Genomic DNA, 18,252 nt, shown 5'->3' on the forward strand with positions numbered 1-18,252 from the left:
AATATTGAGTACGTTAATAAATGTTTTGTTTGATAAAAAAATTTAAGAAAAAAATCTTTTTATTTTTGAGATCACAGTAAAAATAGTTGTAGTTGATAAGATCAAGAGATTCTTTTTCGTTTGTCTTATATACAAACATAACAATTTTTTTTTTTTTTAATATTTATAATTATATAATAATATCATAAGATAATATCGAATATACAGTTGAGTAACTTAAAATTTTTAAAGATACAATGTAGTAAATATTTTTAAATTCAACAGATTATGATAAATATCACGAATCTAAGCGAATTAAATGCATTTGGATAGATTAATAATAATAGATATTCAATAATACTTAAAAGTAGACAGTCTATAAAATTTAAAAATATAGCTAATTTTATAATTATTTATATATTATTATTTTACACTTGGCTAGGACCAGAATTTGATTCGGAATTTTGCAATTGATTAAGAAACTGTACATTGCTTGCCTTTATTCTTGGCCCAGAGGATACGATTGCTGGACAAGGACTAATACAAGGCGTTGAACAATGACTGTTACTTAAATCACACTGGTCTAATAGTTTCCATAATTCTTCTGGTGATGGTCCACCAGCAAAATTTTTAGCTAAAAAATTTATCAATTGACATATTGGCTCTTTAAAGAAAAAAAAAAAAAATATCAGAGGTAATTAAAATAATTACCTTGATGAGCTTCAAATGAAGGATCAAGAGCCGTTGTCAAATCCCACATTTGAATAGCCCCATTAGAATGTCCCGTAAATATAAATCTTCTGGGTCGTGATCCCATACGGCTTGATCCCTCGCATTCGTGAACACAAAATGAGCTTATTGAACTACCATCAACCGATTGAATTACACATACACGTTTCCCATTAGAAGCTAATCGTACATATAATTGATCAGTCTCTGGTACAACTTTTTGAACAAACACTTGTTCATCATCTTGTTCTCCAAATGGACCTACACACAATTAAATTATTATTTATTATGAAATTTATTTAATTATATATATATTTAAATAAAATACATACCAAAGTCATTACCAGCATCATTACTCAGCAACGAATCAACGGAATCTAATGAAACAATTTTAAAACTAGCTACTGGCGTAGAACCTGGTTGAGTAGATATCATACCACGAAATCGTGTCAACGCCCAACTTCTACCATGGTTGTATTCTGAACAAACAGACACCAAGTATTTTTCTGACAGCCTCACCTGAAAGATTTTTTAATTTGTTATTGATAAATAATTTTTTAATATTCATTTAAAACTCATTAAATACTTTTGTAACACTGCTTTGATGTACAGTAAAGGTTTGGAATAACTGTGGACCATGTCCTACAGTCTCTGGATGTTGAACAATAATCCTTACGATTCCCGACTTTGTTCCATAAGCAATCTCAATCCAATTTCCACACAGACCTGCAGAAAGGGACAGAATATCTTCCAATAAGATTATTATTACGTATAATAAGTCAAACAAATAAACAAATATATGTGTCGGACATGTTACATATTATAATTATTATTGTTGTTATCATTATAATAAATACAATTAATATTTTAAATCATGCGTGATACGTGATAGCGTGTTTATTATTGTTATTATTATAATAATATTTTATCTTGATGTTACCTTCCCTCTCAGATGAACATAAACTATTAAATGAGAAAAAGTAAATGGGTTACTTTGGCAGTAATAAAAATATAGGGACCATCAACACGGTTTAGTACAACTGGATGCATAAAGGTAGCAGGGTTCCGGAGAGGAAAGGTATGCTAATAATAAAATAATGAAAAAATAAAATATATAGTGATGTGAATAATGACTTTTAAGATGTGTAATAAATATTTATTTAAATAGTGTATATATTTTCATCTCAAACTGATTAACCCATACTTGCCTTGTGCTACATATCCAGTTGTACGGTACGAAATCATGTGGCAAAAACATTTAATAATGAGTTGTTGATAAAATTTGATTAATTATTATTTTTTTTTTTTTCAACGACAAATATATTTTTTAATCGTAATTATTAACGTTATAAATATTATTATTTTACATAAAGTTAATTTTGAAACTGTAACTTACTTGTTTTTGGTGTAAGATAAACAGATATTGCTGTTATAGGATCAAGATTTGGATCTCTGTACAACTCAGTTACTAATAAATCATTATCTTTCATTCTTAATGGAAATTTTTGCATATCTATGAAAAAAAATAAAATTTTTTCAATAATCGTAACTGTTTAAAAAATTTGAATAAAGTTTACCGATGTAGTAAATAGATCCATTGTTACATCCAAGAAGTAGAAAAGAGCCAGCGGTATCAAAAGATGAGATAGAAACAACATCTTGAATTTGCCAGTGCTGAGACATGGCGTGCCAAACTCCAATTTTACCCGTCGGTGATAATGCAACCAATTGACTGCCAATAAAAAATAAATACTCCACTCGTACATTCAAATTAAATGTACCAATGTTCGTTTTAATTCCATCTTCAGAAACACTCCACAAACGTATTTGACTACCGTAAGATATTGCAACCATTTTACCATCAGCAGCGCTGCCCATTTTAGCATTTATAGCAACTCGTTCAATTATTGATTCTACATGAGGACTTGTAAAAGCATGCTGCCACCCTGATGAATCTTTTAATCGGTAACATGTTATAAAGTGAGCGTACGCTATCACGATCCAATTGTGATGGGCTTTTATCATTTGAACTTTCAGAGGATCAACCCATCCTGAAGCTTGATGAGGACCAAAAACAAGACCAACTTCATTTTTAAAGTATTTGTTCATGTCAGCAGAACTATTACGAACATGTCGAAGATCTAACGAGGGATTTCGCGAATGCTGCAAACCTCTCTGTGACAATCTGTAGTCCAGTGATGAATTTCTTGTATGATTTGTTCCAGGAGGTTTTTGATTTTGTTGCCCTAATAATTTTAATTACCCAATTACAAAATGATTAATATTAAAAAAAAATGATCAAATTTTATTTTTACCATTTGCATTAGACGCTTGATTAGGAGTAGGTTGAGATGTACTAGCTTGTGAGGTTTCTGGGCGAGGAGTTACAGTCACTCTACCATGAACTCCAACATCTGTAGTACTAACAGTTACATTAGCTGGTTCTTGCAAGGGAATACCTAGACCATTGATAAATAAAAGATTTAATTTGTTAAAATGAATAAAAATTTTTATTAAAAAGTGTTACTAACTTGGAGGCGGTAAATATCCGTAAAATAGTACATCACCACAAGAGGAATGCGTCAGATCCTCACATAGCATCAGTCTTTTAATTAATGGTGTAATACCATAATATTCAGCCTCATGTCTCAAAGTCCTGATATCAATACTTTTTAGATCAATGTCTCTAGTACGCAAGTAATTTAAAATAATTGAAAAAATTTGTGGATCTCTGTCAATAAACAAGGCACCAGTTTCATCACGACGACTGGCTATTCTATTACTCAGTAGTGCAGTAAAGAATGAATCAGGAATCCAAGTAAGAGTTTGACGGGAGGTTGAAAATCTATATTGTAAAAAAAAAAAACATTATTTTTAACTATTTGATTAATAGTAATAATAACATTTATATATATATATATATATTTCAATACCTAGTGCCACCAACGTTTAAATGAATAATGTCTCCCATAATTAGTGACGATGTAATACAAGATTTCATTTAAATTGTCAACAGTTGTAATGAGAAATAATGAAAATAATCTCTCAACACTGATGTAGCAGTAGCTGCAAGTAGCTGAGTGTCATCAGTAACGTCATGAATAATGAATTATTATTAAGTTAATACACATGCGCGAATCAATGACAACCAACCAGAGAGAGTGGATGTCTATAACACAGATTGATGTTCTTACTTACCGACTGTAGGTCTGAAAAAAAATATTAAGTGAATTTATATCAGAGCTGCGCTTTAAATAATTCCTCTGTGATTTTTAACCTCTAATAACATCATTACTATTATTTTCTTAAATAAATTTCATTATCCAGTGTTGACCGTTGAAATAAATAACAATTTAAATATTAAATAACTATAATGTTTTTAGTAAAGGTAATGAGAAATTTTTTATTATATCATAAATTTTATCAATTACTTATGTTTATTGTTCATTTATTCAGAATATTTTTCAACCACAAAATGTATCATCAGGATTACAAACGAGGACTCTTGTTCAACAGATGAGTTGTCAAAGATTTTTATCTGCTCTTGCGACAAACGAAGCTGTAAATTTATTTATTTATTATCTTAGTTTTTATTGAATAATTAAACGTGATTATTGTAATTATAGCCGAGGCATGACAAATTGTTTAAAAAAATCGAAGTTGAAGTACGAGGCAATGAACCGGCGGTTCTAAGAAGTTATGGTATATTTGTTAGTACTGCCGCATCACATCTAGGAATCAATATGAGTAAAAAGTAAATTCATTTATTTTTATTCATCAATCGACAATTAAATAATTTAAATGATTTATTGTAGTTCACAACCAAAAAGACCAATACATGAACGTTATACTATTTTAAAATCAGCATTCGTTCACAAAAAACATCGTGTGCAGTATGAATATCGAACATATTATCGGTATATGAATTTCGACAGACTCACAGAATCAACAGCCGACACATTCTTGGAATATATACAAAGAAATTTACCCGAGGGAGTTGCTATGAAAGTCACCAAGGTCTAAATCTGTTATTTATCATCGTTTTTATTATTTTATTAAACATATAAAATAATTTTCTTAACATTTGTTTTATTTTATTAAATTTTAGACGGAAATCCAACCAGTTTTAGAATCCGTACGCGAACCTCTAATTCAAAATACTGCGGCCACAAAAAAACCAGCTGAATTAACAGAAAAACTGTCGTGAGACTTATTATTATTGTTATTATTTTTTAATAAGTAGGTTATATTTATCTTAAATAAAAAAAAAATGAATAAAATATTTAGACTGTCTAATTAATAGATTTGATAGTAATAATTTCACTTTTTTTCTTGCTCCGTCGATCGGTTTGCTGAGATGCTTCTGGAAATCCATTTTTTCTTCTGAATACCAGGGGTTCAGATTTTCTTTGTCTCATAATATTAACAGTCTTTACAGGACTATCTGATGTGATTCTCCCTCGTAAATAATTATTACGGTCTTTCTCAGCACGGGCATTAGAATTTAATTGTCTATTATTAATTACTCTATTGACATTTGTTTCTTCCGGACTATTCTTTTTGCTTTTTCCCTCTATATTTTGAATAGTATCAATACGTGGTGCTGTCTTCCGATGATTTCTTATCAACTCAACACTTGATATACAGCTACGGAGAACATAATCATTACCTAGATTTATAAAGATAATTTTTATTTATTAAACTATTAATTATTAACAGCATTGATAATAATTATTTACGTTATACTTACCAACGACAGATGAAGTATTTTGTCCATTGATATTATTCATTACTAAAAGTACAAAGAGATTTAATAGAATAATATTATTTTTCATGATTATAAAAATGTATGTTCGAGTAAGGAGTAAATAATAACAGAGACGACAGCGAGAGTTGTATTGCAAAGAACGCAGAGTCAGAGAAACTAATAAAGACTGTTGAGTTTGAACACTCTTCACGATCTGTCAATCACTTTAAATTGACGGGAATGTATAAAATCACCAAGGCATAAAATAATAATATTTTATTGTCATTTTAAATAAAGAGAAATAAACAACAGAGAGCTAATAATTATAATACAACACATTAAATTTAGTTGAGTGGTTTTTTAAATGTTGTTCTCATGAGAATATTTGGCAACTGATCAAGTTTGAGATTGGGTTCGATCCTCGAAAAACAATAACTCATAACGGAACCACCACCTTGGTTACAACCGGTTTTCCATCATTGAATTAGTACCCAAATAAAATATATATACATGAACATCTTTGTTACCAATACCAATAAACCAAGGAGCCGTGCAAATTTAAAGAGATTCATCAGCAAGATTGAGACGTCTGCACCTCTCACTTTTATATTATATGCTGTATTATATGTATTGTCTTGGATCTCTCGAGAGATTCACTGACTTTACTCACACTGACCAAACTTTAATGTAGTCGACCTCGAAAGCTGTTTTCCGAGCGTTTTCGCGCTTCCAGCTTGGCAGCCACTGATCCTTGGCTTGCCAAAAACGGAGCATTGCCTGTGTGTTACAAAAAAAATAATAATAATCATTATTTCGTTAAATATATCAAGCTAAATGATTAAAGTATAATATTTGTTTTTTGTGAGTTAAAAATCTAATGACCTTGGCGCCGACGTTTTTCCAAGGCTTCTCATAATTACCGGTGCGTGTTCCATCTGGAAATACTCTTACACCACCTACACCGACACCTAACATCAAATAAAACTAAAAAAACAGATGAAAAAAATACATTAATCTTGTCATATTAAATAAATTTTAAGTAATTTATATTTTTTACTTCTAAATCGTACGGCGCCATGCGATTTTGATCTTCAGATTGTCGAGAACTACGTAGTTGTCCGACAACTTCTCCATCAACTTTAAAAATAAAACCATCGGGGTTCCAAATAGTTGTATAGGTATGAAAACCACGAGTCCATGGTCCAGAGTTACTTCTCTTTGTTACTTTTTCCTCAGTTACGTTTCCCGATGTCCCCAGTGGACCTGTTCTTAGTCCGAATTCAAGAATATTCGAACTGTAGTCTTCCAAAGAACCATCATTTTTAATCAATCCTTCATTGCCTCGAGCCATTCCTAAAATAATACGCCCACTTGCATATCCAATTCCACTGGTTGTATACTTTGGAGCAAGCCACATTTCTTTATAAAAATAATATTTTTTAAATTATAATTTTAAAAAAATAAAATAAAATAAAAAAATTTTACCAGGATAAATCCAATCTCCTTCAGGAAACTTTGCCCGTATTTCTATTTTCCCATATCGAAATGAAAAACTATCTTTAGTAGTCAATCGTCTTGACAAAACTGGTGGCAAAATATGAAATCCTGTTGCCTGACGACTACATTCTCCGGGTAATATTCCTGTGCAACTATTTATAAAAAAAATAATTACTAATTTTTAAGTTATTATGATTTTAAATAAAATTACTCTGAAAGTTGAAGTCTTCCAAAGTATGTTATATTTTCTCCATAAGAATCTTCCAATAGACTCGGTATTATTTTTAGAAAACCATTTTCAACTCTCAATCCTTTTTCCAATTTATGATAAACACAAAATTCATAATCCTGTAAATGAAATCATGTATATATTAATTAATTGAAATAAATAAAATATAAAAATAAATTATATTACCGGATCTAAGGGAATTTTAATTTCTTTTTTCCATAATGAAGAATTTAAATATACATAATTATCTTCTTCAGCATAATAATCATCGACTGCAATCCGATTAAAATTTTCTTCTAATATCAATTCATTTTTGCATTTAGCCTTTATTCCATTTACCGTTGTCGAACTGTCATCACATTTAGCTAAAGTATCTCCGCAAAATATAAGTAGTAAATTAACTATTATAGATTTTTTATACTCCATTATATGTTCTAAATTAATTACTTAATAAATTAATATGCTAATGAGTCCGTAATAATATAAATTAAGATCATGATTTAGTTCAACGTCTGGAATTTTCCCCGATAAAATCCCCACTTTTTTATTTAATATTTATCACATTTATTTTTTTAAAAATAAAATATATTTTTTTACGCGCTATTAATTTTAAAATAAAAAAATAAAAGACGCATGCGTGCAGTTATCGGCGGTAGAAAAATCAGCTGACTAATGTTCGAATATCACAAGTTTATATGTACACAAGTTTCATAATACATTTTAAAGTATTTAATTTGTTTGATCGATAAACATAAAATTAGATCAATAATGTTGTCAACAGTAACGAGAATCACTCGAGGAAATAAATTTTCTTACTCAGTACTTGCTATCATTACAAATAATCATATTGATAATAAACCTGAACATTTATATCAAAGATTATCAAGAGGTTATAGTGCATTAAATTTTAAAAAATATTTGAATAATTACAATACTGAGTACTTGTCTCACGCACCAACAACGACAACACCAACATTAATTAATTTTTATTCTGATAATCCATCAAATTTATTTGAATCGTAAGTACCTTGATGATTATTATAAATTTTTCAATATATTATAATAAAAAAATTAAATTTTTACAGAGAATTAGATTCTGTTCAATTTGAAAAAATATCAAATGACACACTTGATTCATTGACGGAGTATTTTGATGAATTGATTGAGCAGGCGACACATCTAGATGATGCTGATGTATCCTATGGGGTAATTTATTTATTATAAATCATAATATTTATTGACTAATTAATAAAATTGATTGAAACATTGCAGGACGGTGTGTTGACAGTTAAATTTGGTAATAAATACGGTACATACGTGATAAATCGGCAGACACCGAATAAACAGCTCTGGTTATCATCGCCAACTTCTGGACCTAAACGGTATGACTTTATTGATGGTACATGGATTTATAAACACGATGGAAAATCCCTTCACGAGCTTCTTGATAATGAAATCCCATCAATCGTTAATAATACCACATTGTTTAATGATAAATGTTCATACTCCAAAAAACATATTAAATAAATTACTAATTAATTAAATTTTTTTATTTATTAATTATTATTTATATAGTAAGAATTAATGATGAGGATAAACAATTATCCCTTTACAACCCCTTATTTATTTTGTAAGACGCGATTGGGACAATAAAATTGATTGATATACTTTATGATAATAATAAAAATCTGTGGATAAAAGATGAAATAATTTTCCACACCCTAGTCGTAAGGATTGACTAGGGGAAGAATCTTTCCATTTTTTGCGAACAATAAATGTGATTAGATATTGTGAAAAATCTTTAGACTTAATTTTATTTTGATAGATTATGGACGAAATAATGGAAGATGGAAATCTCGTTGATCGAGTTAGAATTTTATTGCAAAGAGACATGCAATATTATCAGGTAATAAATAATAATATTAATAATAACAATAATAGGATATAAATTAAAATTAATTGATGTAGGCGCAGCAAACAGTTTTACGTGAATCATTGTGTAACAGAGTAAGCGGTGGTAAGCTCGATTTTCCTCGTCACGCATCATTCGCAGTCGTGAAAATCGTTAAGTGGTGGGAAGCTGAGTTTATAATTGCATTTAAATACCCATCAGGATTATGCGTTACAGCTCAACAGGATTCATCAGATAAAGCTGATGAACAAGTTGTCAAAAAAACTAAACCCTCTGATTTTATTTTATTGGTTGTTGATACATCTGAACAGCTAATTGGTACTTGATATATGTACAGTTTTTTTTTTTTTTTTTTTTATATTAAAATAATGATTATAATTATTTTTTTTACCTTAGAACATTTACACGCTTTAATTCAAGAATCACTTGATCACGCGGACTTGGCAGTATTGACTGCAACACTTGGAGCTGCAGCTTTAATGAGAAATTGTTTATGGTGTTATAATCAACAGTCTAAAGATAAAATACCCAAACAAATAAGGTCTACTATATTTTTAAACTTAATTATAAATTAATATAAATAATAAGTAATAAATAAAATAAACAGTGAAAAACTTCATCAATGTTACAAATCGTACCAAGAAATGGCTGAAGCTGTGGCTGAAAAACTTCTTGATCTACATTGTCGTTTAATTTCTTTATATATTTTAAACGAAGCAGACTCACTAAATTGGCAAAGCAATAAACCTTTTTTTGAGCGAGAAAGATCCTCATTTATTATTCAAATGTGGTGGCTTTACATGCAGGGTACGTTTTCAATAATTATAAAATTTTTTATCCTGTGTTTTTAATGAATATTAAATAAAGTTTATTAATAAATATTTTTCTTTGTATATACAGGTACAAAAGCAGACTTATGGAATACTGTATCACCTAAAATGGCACAAAGAATATTTGCTGGGATGCTCAATGAATCATTGACCATTATCGTATCACGATTTATTCACGTATTTAATTATAATTATAATTATATATAAATACATATACGTATAAATATTTTTAATTATGAATAATAGGGACGTCCAAGTTTAACAAGGTCACAACAATTTTGGTCGGATGCGTTTAATGTTTTGAGCTGCACCGCTTACCTTGCATTAGCGGGTTCTGCTGATGCCAATGAACTTATAGGATTACGTATGAATAAATTATCAATTGTAATGAGAGATATACATGCTAAATGCCGCGAATTGCTAATTTGCTTACTTTTGCGTGGTACACCGTTGAAATCCCTTTATCAGGTACGTCATTGTGTGTTAATTTATTCATAACATTAGAAACAAAAAAAAAATTTTTTTTTTTTAAATTACTAATAATAATAATATAGGTTTGTCGGAACGGATTAGAGGGCATGCCGATGCTTAAAAAACAATGTGGTCCAGCACCTTGGTTGATAATAAGTGCTCCAAAGCTCTTTGGATTCCCAGTACTAAAAAGTGTTAATTTATCTTTACCAGAAGATCAAGCTCTTATCTTGGAGATAAATGTCTTGAGGTGTCAACCGCAAGCTAAATGGCCTCAATTACTTAAAGTATCACGCACTATTTTGTTAATTATATAAAACAGCTATAATATATTTACATAATAAAATAAAATAAATTGCGGTGACTAGGTTTTATCAATGAATGAATGCTTAGTGGCACGAATCCTGTTAAGTACTCTGATACGTCAATGTGTTGGTAAAAATCAAGATATTAACTCAATGATAAGATACACTAAATCAAAAGAAAATTCAAATTATTGTGGGGGATTTTTATGCACCGGTTGCCAACAAAATCTCTCAAATTTACCGCCTACTTTATATCTCTACAGTCTGATGTACGTATTGATTAATACGGCAATGGATCCACTCGACGTTGTCATTCCCGCACTCAAGCAGGATATTAATTGGTCCAATTACCTTGATAGACAGCAGGTATTATATAAACCGCTGCGGGATAACTGTTTCGATCATGACATTTCCATGTTTAAATCTCCATGACACTTTTCCAATTTAAATTGATTATAATTTATTATTTAATACAATAAATCAGTACTATCATTTGATCTTTTAATAGGTATGGAATCAATGTCGAGCTCCCTGGTTAAATGCTCTCCTGTCTCCATTTAAAACCATTATGACACCTATTGTCAATACTCTACTTGATGCAATAAGGGTATTTATTATTATTATTATTATTATTATTATTATTATTATTATTATTATTATTATTATTATTATTATTATTATTATTATTATTATTATTATTATTATTATTATTATTATTATTATTATTATTATTATTATTATTATTATTATTATTATTATTATTATTATTATTATTATTATTATTATTATTATTATTATTATTATCATCATCATAATTTATTTTATCATTAAGTAAAATAAAAATATAATTATTAGACAGGTGCAAGTATTTATCAAACAATGTCACTGGCATTGGCTTGTTTTTCTGAGCTTTTTATGTGCACTCCAATAAACGTATTACGCATTATTAATTTTATAAATAAAAATATACCCGCTCACTGTCATCCAATCGGTGGTTCAGTATTTATACAAATATTTTGTGCTGCTCTTTATTCTGCACTACTTGAAATATCAAATACCACCGGTGATATGTCTGACAAATCAGATATTCAAGAAACACCACCAAGTATCGCTGACTCTTATTCATTTGATCCTCAAGACAAAGCCGCCTCCGCTACAGCACTAGCTGAGGGTGTTTGCAGTATTGATGAAGACAATAAACACACCGCTCAAATAGAAGCTATAATAAAACGCTTTGAAACGTGGTATTGATTATTTTGTGAAACTTTTTTTTATAAATTTATCCTCTTATTGAGACATTATTTTTATTTTACATCGATTTACTACTATTAAATTCTTTTATAGGATTAAAGAAGAAGAAGAAGATAGTCCGAGAATTAAAAAATTAAATAATAGTTCTCTGTGGATTGAAACTTATGCTGACGAGTTATTATTCACGGAAATTGGACGTCGATCTTTGAAAGTAATTTATAAAAGATCAGGAAATAGCAAATAGTTATTTTATTCATTAATTATTATTGTTTTATAGATTACTTATGAATATTTGATATGTGCTTCGGACTGGATACTAAATAATCTTGTTAAAAATCCAGATGAAATGAAAAATGATTTTAAAAATACTACTGACGCTCATGTATCCGCGAAACCTCTTACATATGTAATGTTTCATATTGAACATGATCCATTTGACCAAGTAAGTCTTCTAGAATATATAAAAATAGTGATTTTTAATAAATAAATTACTTTTTTTTTAGTGGCTAACAAATTTAGATGAATCTAATTGGCAGGTGATATTGAATATGCCGCTATCAGTGACCCTAGATCGAATTCAAAGTCAAATTCTCGTAAGACCAGAGTTTAAAAATATTGGAGAACTATCGTGTGACGACAAAGATGTAGCGATTGCCTTAAAAAATTTATGTTCAGCTTCGCAGTCAACTTCATTTGAATAAACAGATTTATATTGATTAATATTATTATTTTATTTTAAATAATAGTAATGAGGGGACAGGTAAGTAATTATAAATATTTATTACGATGCACAACGATCACAATATTTGGCACATTTATTAATAAATAAATCATATCAATTGTTATATTATTTTAAATAACTTTAATGCATAAACAAATAAATAATAATAATAATAATAGCCAAATAGCTTTGTAAAAAATATTTCTACAAGTGATTAATTATAATGTATTGACATATAGTTATAATAATAAGTATATCGTATATTTATTTATATGTATATGAATATATTATGTAAGAGCGCAAGAGAGAGAGAGAGAGAGAGAGAGAGAGAGAGAGAGAGAGAGAGAGAAAGATCGAATAACTGGCGACACTCTGTCATTTTTTACACTTGTATATTTTTTTTTACATTTTTTTAAAATAGAATAATAATAAATTTAAACAAAATAAAAGTACAATAAGTGAAATAATAAGCGCGAGGAAATATGTTTTAGTCAAAAATGGGAATAATTAAATATTTTATAATTTTTAAGTTGATATTTTAAAATTTTAAAATTTTATTATCAATAATTATACTGAAAGGAAAGCCGTGATTCGGGTACGAAAATTATTTCAATATTTATATGGGATGTAGCCAGTGGTCTCAGTTGTCTTCAAAAGATTCTCCGTTTGAAGCCGGTCTCGTTATCGGATTTCCCTGTAAATAAATCCAATTAACTTAACATTTAATATAGCCCACAAACAAGACTATTATTTTCATACAAGCTGAATACTAATTTTCATAATGTCTTTTTGTTAAACGCATTACGTCATCAAAAGGTAAAGACAAAAAAAGTCATTTTTAAACTCTAATTTGTGAAAATAAGTCTGTGAAATCTTTAATTCATCACAGACAAATAAAAGTACAATACAATCTCAGTTTGGTGTCTAAAGTAGATTGTAACAAATTCATTCATTAATTTATCAGAGTGTAAAAAAGGGAAGCGTTCCCTCGAGCTTTTTCTTTAGAGATAAAAAAAGCTTTCTTGGTATTTTCATCTAGTCCTCAATTTACTAGTAAAAAAAGAAAAAAAATATTATATAAAATAAGGAGTATATCGATAAATTTATCGGACATTAACGTTGACCTATGTCTTTTAAGTTGTTTTAAAAAATAAAAAATGGGGATTATTTGGCTTTCAGGTTATTGCGTAATAAAGTATGGGGATATATATATATAAGAGATGTGACGACAGGGATATAAATTTACCTGGGGCGCCGGTGGACCGGAACGGCCGAACCGAAGACGTAGAGACGGTGAACGCTGAGATTTTCGTATCATTAAATGTTCGTAAGGTGAATCCAGTGGAATTGATGATCTGAAACTACCGTCGAATGAATTACGTCGCAACAAGTACCTGTAGAATTCACGCAAGTTCTCGAGATTACGATCTGCATTCTCTTCTATAAAAATAAACAGACATTTTTTTTTTTCCTTTCTTTATTAATTTTCTATTTAATTAAAAACTTCGAGGTCTAGATAAATTATAAATTATGTAATCAAAGTATTAATAATATTTTATTTTTTAATTAAAATGTCACCGATGAAATAATATATTTATTACCTAGACTTTTAATGGCTTTCTGAACATACTTTCGCGATAATATCAAAATAAAATAATATTAGAGCATTGGCTCAAACTTTTATGTATACTATAAAAGACAAAATATTTATTGCTTAATAATGCGATAACTATTTTTCATCATTGTCTACTAAAACTGTAAGACATTAGATACAGATTTATGTAATGATTTTAGCTGATTAATAAAAATAAAAAAAAAAAAAATTAAATCGTTTTAATTTAAAAAAATGAAATTTGCGTAAATATATATCAGGAATTAGTGGCCAGTGAATGGTTATTTCATTTAGTCGATAATCGATTAAATATAAAAAGTTTGTACACTCCCATGTGGCTACTTTGGTATCCGTTAAATCTAAAAAACCCACACTTATAGTGTTCAACACTCCCCAGCGACGGTAAACGTAATGTGCCAAGAAATCTATTGCCGGTCGCCCTTCCGGTTCATAGTAATGAAAAAGTAATGAGTAGAAAAAATCTGTTAAGTCAGACTTTTACCAAACAAATTCTCCTATTATTATTTTTTGTTCATTACATTAAATTATTTGTTTTATTTTTTAAATTATTCCAGTACTACCCATTGTTTTGCTGATGATTGATAAGATAAATTTAATTAAAATGAGACAAAGTTGATTATCACGTACGTCATTAAAGGTTGTGACATTATGACATTAAATTAATTGTTGATAATTTACTCAACTGTTAAAAATCCACGCAATTATATCAAATATAAAAACAAAAAAAAAAAGAAAAAAAAAAACAAAAAAAAATTCTTTTTTAATTAAATGTATGTAAAATTTTTTGATTTATTATTAAATAAATATGAATAAAAAAAAATGTTGCACGTGTTACCCGTTAGTTAATTAAAAGTTTTCGCCAATTTTACTACATCATTGTTAATTATATAATTAATATATATAATTTCGTGTGATCAACAGTATTAATAAATGAATACGGAAACAAGTTTGATGGATTAAAATAAACTAGCAACATGGAAAAAAGTTGGATATAAATATTTGCCATATAATACATTGTAAATATCACATATATTTTTAAGTTGAATTTTACCTCCGTAATCCAGGTAGTTTTCTGCAGCAACAACAACCCCGACGATGAAAAATAAGACAATAGCACAACTGTAACTCCTCATTATTCTCTTTTGTTGTATCTAAAAGCCAAGAGAACATGATTGTTTTTTTTTTTTTTTTTTATTTATTTATTATTCAATATTTTTTACTGTCTGTTAACAATTTTTATTTTTATTAAAAATAATAATAAAGTTACGGAATTTCGCAAGAATTTTTCGATTCGCTAAAACCATTGGAACGGATATAGAATTGAATAAATATATAAAATAGTATTGAACAATAGTTGGAGATTTCCTACGTCAAATTCAACTCATACAGAGTTTCTTCAATAGAAATCATACAATACAATTCAATAAAATTATTTTCTCACAAATTGTACGTATGTTTCTTATTTTTTATGCAATCTTAAATATTTTATGTTATTATTAGTAAAAACCTTTATAATTTTTTCTTAAAAAATAATTTTTCTTTTTTCAATCAGTGGTACATAAATTAAACATGAAACATTAATAATATATGTTAATTTTTATAAAAAATATTTTTTACTTAGCATATACGGTGTAATAAAATTTACACTTGATTTGCTACCCATTGAGATAAAATACAAGTCACTTTAGTTTATATTCTTGCTTTAGATTTAAAAACAAACTAAATATATAAAAATGATTTATTGCAGTAGACTGTTAAAATAACGAAAAATAAAAAAAATTTACAATATATTAATATATGTTAATATATTACTTTGAATTCTCGAAGCGAATAAAATTATTATAAAACTTTTGATTCCGTTGCATTTTAAAGACGTAAATGTAAAAATTGTTAATTCATGTCTTGCGTTAAAAAAAACTTGTTGACATAATGTTAATATAAGTGTCAGTAAGATTACAATTAATCTAAAAGCTTCTAAATTTAAAAATATCAAATATATATGTTAATAATAAATGCGTAGAGTTATATTAGTAATATAAAAAATAATAATTTAAATTTATTACGTCATTGATAGCGAACTTGACGAAAGATGAAAATTCGAATAAAGGTAGAGCGAAAAATAAATTACAAACTAGAGATAAATTATTGTGCGATTACAATAAATGCAAGGATGTTCTGGTTGTTGCTGGCTAACAACACAATCTGGTCACTGTCTTTCCTCTCGCTCTCACCCACGTATTCGTTACTATTGTTATTGCTGTTGTTTTTGTAATTACCATTTAAATAGTCGGTGTACGCGTTGTCTCTGACGTTTACCAAAGAAGAACTAAAAACTAAAAAAATCTCTGAGCAAGCTTGAGTTGAATTATTCAACGGGTAATAAATTAATCTTGCTGAATAACTGCTGCAGCATGCATACGTTTACACGAAATACATATTATTTATCAATTATAATAATATTTATAATCAATAAATTGTTAATGTGACATTTCAAATCAGTTTAGTTTATTTTGATAAATAAATATTACTGTCAAGTATTAATACCAGCTCGATTAAATTTTTTTTTTTTTTTTTTTTTTTTTTAAATTTCAAAGTTAAATAAATTCAAGTAGAAGGAGTACGTTAGTGGTCAGACCATAAGCTAATAAATTAATTAGATTAATTTAATTTATTTATTAAGTTTAGTCGAGATATAAAATTATTATTTTTACCTTTGAGTTATCATTTTAGTCAAGTATAATTATCACACGTTTTAGTAATAAAAGCTTGACCTGATAATATATTAATATATAGTTATAAAGTTTCTGGACCTATAAATTAATGAAAATGATAAATGTATATAATTCGAATTTAATACATCAAATCTAATACGATTTATTCATTGTTTTGAATTTAATGATTACGGAAACTATAATTATGGATTTCTTAACAAGAAAAAAAATAATAATTCAAACTTTGACATGGATTTTTTTATTATTTTATTTACGACTAGTGAAATGTCATAATTTCAAATTTACATATTGATGAAAAAAAAAAATGATATTTTTGATAAGAGTAGGAATAAAAGCTGTCTTAATAAAAAATGAAATAGGTGAATTTGTGTGATAGTGTATAGGCTGTAAAGAGGAAAGAAGAGGAGAAGAGAGGAGAAAAGAACTCATATCCTATCTATTCTATATTGGTGGTATGCTCCACCTGTGGGAGCTCGTAATTTGTTTGCTGAAGCGTGTGCTCAAATATCCACAAGCCCTCTAAAACTTAGGGAGTATTTTTTCTGCCTTTTGTGTTCGCTTGCCCGTACATGTACCGATATGTCTCGATATGTCTCACGTGCGCGTTTTTATGGGATCAACTGCACGCGACTCTATCGAACTATCTAACTATATTACTATATACCCAAAATAACGCGTTTGACGCCGCTAAAAATATGACACAATATAATAATAATAATAATAATAATAAAAAAAATTAAGTTAACAAAAAAGACTCAAGGTAAAATCACTTTTCATTTTCTTTCTTCCTCACTCTGGAATTGCTTTTTATTCACTAGAAACGTTAATTTCCTTTGTACTCAAAAAAATTACTTTTTTCTATCATAATAATTAGGTACCGTCGACATTAAAAAAAATTTTTTTTTTTTAGCTAAAAAAAAAATTTTTTTCAAACTCAAGATACTTTAATTTAAATTTTTAACTCAAAAAAAAAAAAATATATGAAACGAATTATGAATTAAAAAAAAATATATATTTAACATGTTTATTTTTTGAAATACTTGTAATTTGAGAAAAATAGAAAATAAAAAAAATTACTCACCAGAAAAAAAATCGAAGGAGTTCTGGAACCAGAAGATTCACTCAGTCAGTCTTGCTGTCAAATTAACACAAAAGTAGTAACGGTAGAAGTAGAGTCAGAAACAACCCCTGAGTAATTTGCAACGACGGTAACGTT

The 18,252-nt window shown here is 28.1% G+C and overlaps 6 protein-coding genes across 8 annotated transcripts; 3 read left to right on the forward strand and 3 right to left on the reverse strand.

Annotated features, from left to right (window-relative positions):
* Positions 1-174: 174 nt before the first annotated feature.
* On the reverse strand, positions 175-3,857 carry LOC103576650 (BTB/POZ domain-containing protein KCTD3). 2 transcript variants are annotated; one of them, XM_008556958.3, is made up of 9 exons: positions 3,642-3,857; positions 3,240-3,553; positions 3,024-3,167; positions 2,286-2,954; positions 2,105-2,221; positions 1,295-1,455; positions 1,041-1,227; positions 691-969; positions 175-613 (listed from the first exon to the last, which is right to left on the reverse strand). In XM_008556958.3, exons 1-9 carry the CDS (start codon positions 3,707-3,709, stop codon positions 408-410), a joined length of 2,145 nt encoding a protein of 714 aa, XP_008555180.1. In that variant the 5' UTR covers positions 3,710-3,857; the 3' UTR covers positions 175-407. The 2 variants fall into 2 exon arrangements, with proteins under 2 accessions (XP_008555180.1, XP_008555181.1); XM_008556959.3 differs by having other exon boundaries at positions 176-613; positions 1,295-1,434.
* A 124-nt stretch (positions 3,858-3,981) lies between these two features.
* On the forward strand, positions 3,982-4,990 carry LOC103576645 (28S ribosomal protein S10, mitochondrial). Its single transcript, XM_008556952.3, has 5 exons — positions 3,982-4,096; positions 4,165-4,269; positions 4,335-4,462; positions 4,524-4,725; positions 4,817-4,990. Exons 1-5 carry the CDS (start codon positions 4,082-4,084, stop codon positions 4,913-4,915), a joined length of 549 nt encoding a protein of 182 aa, XP_008555174.1. The 5' UTR covers positions 3,982-4,081; the 3' UTR covers positions 4,916-4,990.
* Positions 4,991-5,073: 83 nt separating this feature from the next.
* On the reverse strand, positions 5,074-7,720 carry LOC103576646 (beta-1,3-glucan-binding protein). Its single transcript, XM_008556953.3, has 7 exons — positions 7,368-7,720; positions 7,164-7,300; positions 6,941-7,104; positions 6,513-6,874; positions 6,338-6,439; positions 5,459-6,232; positions 5,074-5,377 (listed from the first exon to the last, which is right to left on the reverse strand). Exons 1-6 carry the CDS (start codon positions 7,605-7,607, stop codon positions 6,122-6,124), a joined length of 1,116 nt encoding a protein of 371 aa, XP_008555175.1. The 5' UTR covers positions 7,608-7,720; the 3' UTR covers positions 5,074-5,377; positions 5,459-6,121.
* Positions 7,721-7,834: 114 nt separating this feature from the next.
* LOC103576647 (frataxin homolog, mitochondrial) lies at positions 7,835-8,725 on the forward strand. Its single transcript, XM_008556954.1, has 3 exons — positions 7,835-8,200; positions 8,267-8,387; positions 8,454-8,725. Exons 1-3 carry the CDS (start codon positions 7,950-7,952, stop codon positions 8,706-8,708), a joined length of 627 nt encoding a protein of 208 aa, XP_008555176.1. The 5' UTR covers positions 7,835-7,949; the 3' UTR covers positions 8,709-8,725.
* LOC103576648 (uncharacterized) lies at positions 8,473-13,918 on the forward strand. 2 transcript variants are annotated; one of them, XR_008404149.1, is made up of 15 exons: positions 8,473-8,563; positions 9,007-9,087; positions 9,150-9,411; positions 9,490-9,634; positions 9,701-9,900; positions 9,994-10,100; positions 10,170-10,391; positions 10,478-10,681; positions 10,763-11,065; positions 11,208-11,306; positions 11,555-11,943; positions 12,044-12,161; positions 12,228-12,392; positions 12,454-12,710; positions 13,851-13,918. XR_008404149.1 is itself a non-coding variant. In XM_053741339.1 (14 exons), exons 2-14 carry the CDS (start codon positions 9,010-9,012, stop codon positions 12,649-12,651), a joined length of 2,490 nt encoding a protein of 829 aa, XP_053597314.1. In that variant the 5' UTR covers positions 8,473-8,563; positions 9,007-9,009; the 3' UTR covers positions 12,652-12,716. The 2 variants fall into 2 exon arrangements, 1 of the variants encoding a protein (XP_053597314.1); XM_053741339.1 differs by lacking the exon at positions 13,851-13,918 and having other exon boundaries at positions 12,454-12,716.
* Positions 13,051-18,235, reverse strand: LOC103576649 (short neuropeptide F-like). The gene is made up of 4 exons (XM_008556957.2): positions 18,118-18,235; positions 15,356-15,455; positions 13,918-14,111; positions 13,051-13,365 (listed from the first exon to the last, which is right to left on the reverse strand). Exons 2-4 carry the CDS (start codon positions 15,435-15,437, stop codon positions 13,312-13,314), a joined length of 330 nt encoding a protein of 109 aa, XP_008555179.1. The 5' UTR covers positions 15,438-15,455; positions 18,118-18,235; the 3' UTR covers positions 13,051-13,311.
* Positions 18,236-18,252: the final 17 nt, after the last annotated feature.

The sequence above is a fragment of the Microplitis demolitor genome, chromosome 8, assembly GCF_026212275.2.
Source record: "Microplitis demolitor isolate Queensland-Clemson2020A chromosome 8, iyMicDemo2.1a, whole genome shotgun sequence".
Taxonomy (NCBI): domain Eukaryota; kingdom Metazoa; phylum Arthropoda; class Insecta; order Hymenoptera; family Braconidae; genus Microplitis; species Microplitis demolitor.

What these genes read in the sequence shown, in the direction of transcription:
- LOC103576648 (XM_053741339.1), top strand. Translation starts at nt 9,010, where the DNA reads ATGGACGAAATAATGGAAGATGGAAATCTCGTTGATCGAGTTAGAATT. An exon ending in CGTTGAAATCCCTTTATCAG is followed by an intron (nt 10,392 to 10,477) that starts GTACGTCATTGT and finishes ATAATAATATAG; the next exon opens with GTTTGTCGGAACGGATTAGA. An exon ending in ATTACCTTGATAGACAGCAG is followed by an intron (nt 11,066 to 11,207) that starts GTATTATATAAA and finishes ATCTTTTAATAG; the next exon opens with GTATGGAATCAATGTCGAGC.
- LOC103576647 (XM_008556954.1), top strand. Translation starts at nt 7,950, where the DNA reads ATGTTGTCAACAGTAACGAGAATCACTCGAGGAAATAAATTTTCTTAC. An exon ending in CCATCAAATTTATTTGAATC is followed by an intron (nt 8,201 to 8,266) that starts GTAAGTACCTTG and finishes AAATTTTTACAG; the next exon opens with AGAATTAGATTCTGTTCAAT. An exon ending in ATGCTGATGTATCCTATGGG is followed by an intron (nt 8,388 to 8,453) that starts GTAATTTATTTA and finishes GAAACATTGCAG; the next exon opens with GACGGTGTGTTGACAGTTAA.
- LOC103576649 (XM_008556957.2), bottom strand. Translation starts at nt 15,437, where the DNA reads ATGAGGAGTTACAGTTGTGCTATTGTCTTATTTTTCATCGTCGGGGTT. An exon ending in AAACTACCTGGATTACGGAG is followed by an intron (nt 14,112 to 15,355) that starts GTAAAATTCAAC and finishes TTATTTTTATAG; the next exon opens with AAGAGAATGCAGATCGTAAT. An exon ending in CCGGTCCACCGGCGCCCCAG is followed by an intron (nt 13,366 to 13,917) that starts GTAAATTTATAT and finishes ATTTATTTACAG; the next exon opens with GGAAATCCGATAACGAGACC.
- LOC103576645 (XM_008556952.3), top strand. An exon ending in CTCTTGCGACAAACGAAGCT is followed by an intron (nt 4,270 to 4,334) that starts GTAAATTTATTT and finishes TTGTAATTATAG; the next exon opens with CCGAGGCATGACAAATTGTT. An exon ending in GGAATCAATATGAGTAAAAA is followed by an intron (nt 4,463 to 4,523) that starts GTAAATTCATTT and finishes GATTTATTGTAG; the next exon opens with TTCACAACCAAAAAGACCAA.
- LOC103576650 (XM_008556958.3), bottom strand. Translation starts at nt 3,709, where the DNA reads ATGAAATCTTGTATTACATCGTCACTAATTATGGGAGACATTATTCAT. An exon ending in CGGATATTTACCGCCTCCAA is followed by an intron (nt 3,168 to 3,239) that starts GTTAGTAACACT and finishes TCAATGGTCTAG; the next exon opens with GTATTCCCTTGCAAGAACCA. An exon ending in ATCAAAGCAGTGTTACAAAA is followed by an intron (nt 1,228 to 1,294) that starts GTATTTAATGAG and finishes AAAATCTTTCAG; the next exon opens with GTGAGGCTGTCAGAAAAATA.
- LOC103576646 (XM_008556953.3), bottom strand. Translation starts at nt 7,607, where the DNA reads ATGGAGTATAAAAAATCTATAATAGTTAATTTACTACTTATATTTTGC. An exon ending in AGGAGATTGGATTTATCCTG is followed by an intron (nt 6,875 to 6,940) that starts GTAAAATTTTTT and finishes ATTTTTATAAAG; the next exon opens with AAATGTGGCTTGCTCCAAAG. An exon ending in GGAAAAACGTCGGCGCCAAG is followed by an intron (nt 6,233 to 6,337) that starts GTCATTAGATTT and finishes TGTAACACACAG; the next exon opens with GCAATGCTCCGTTTTTGGCA.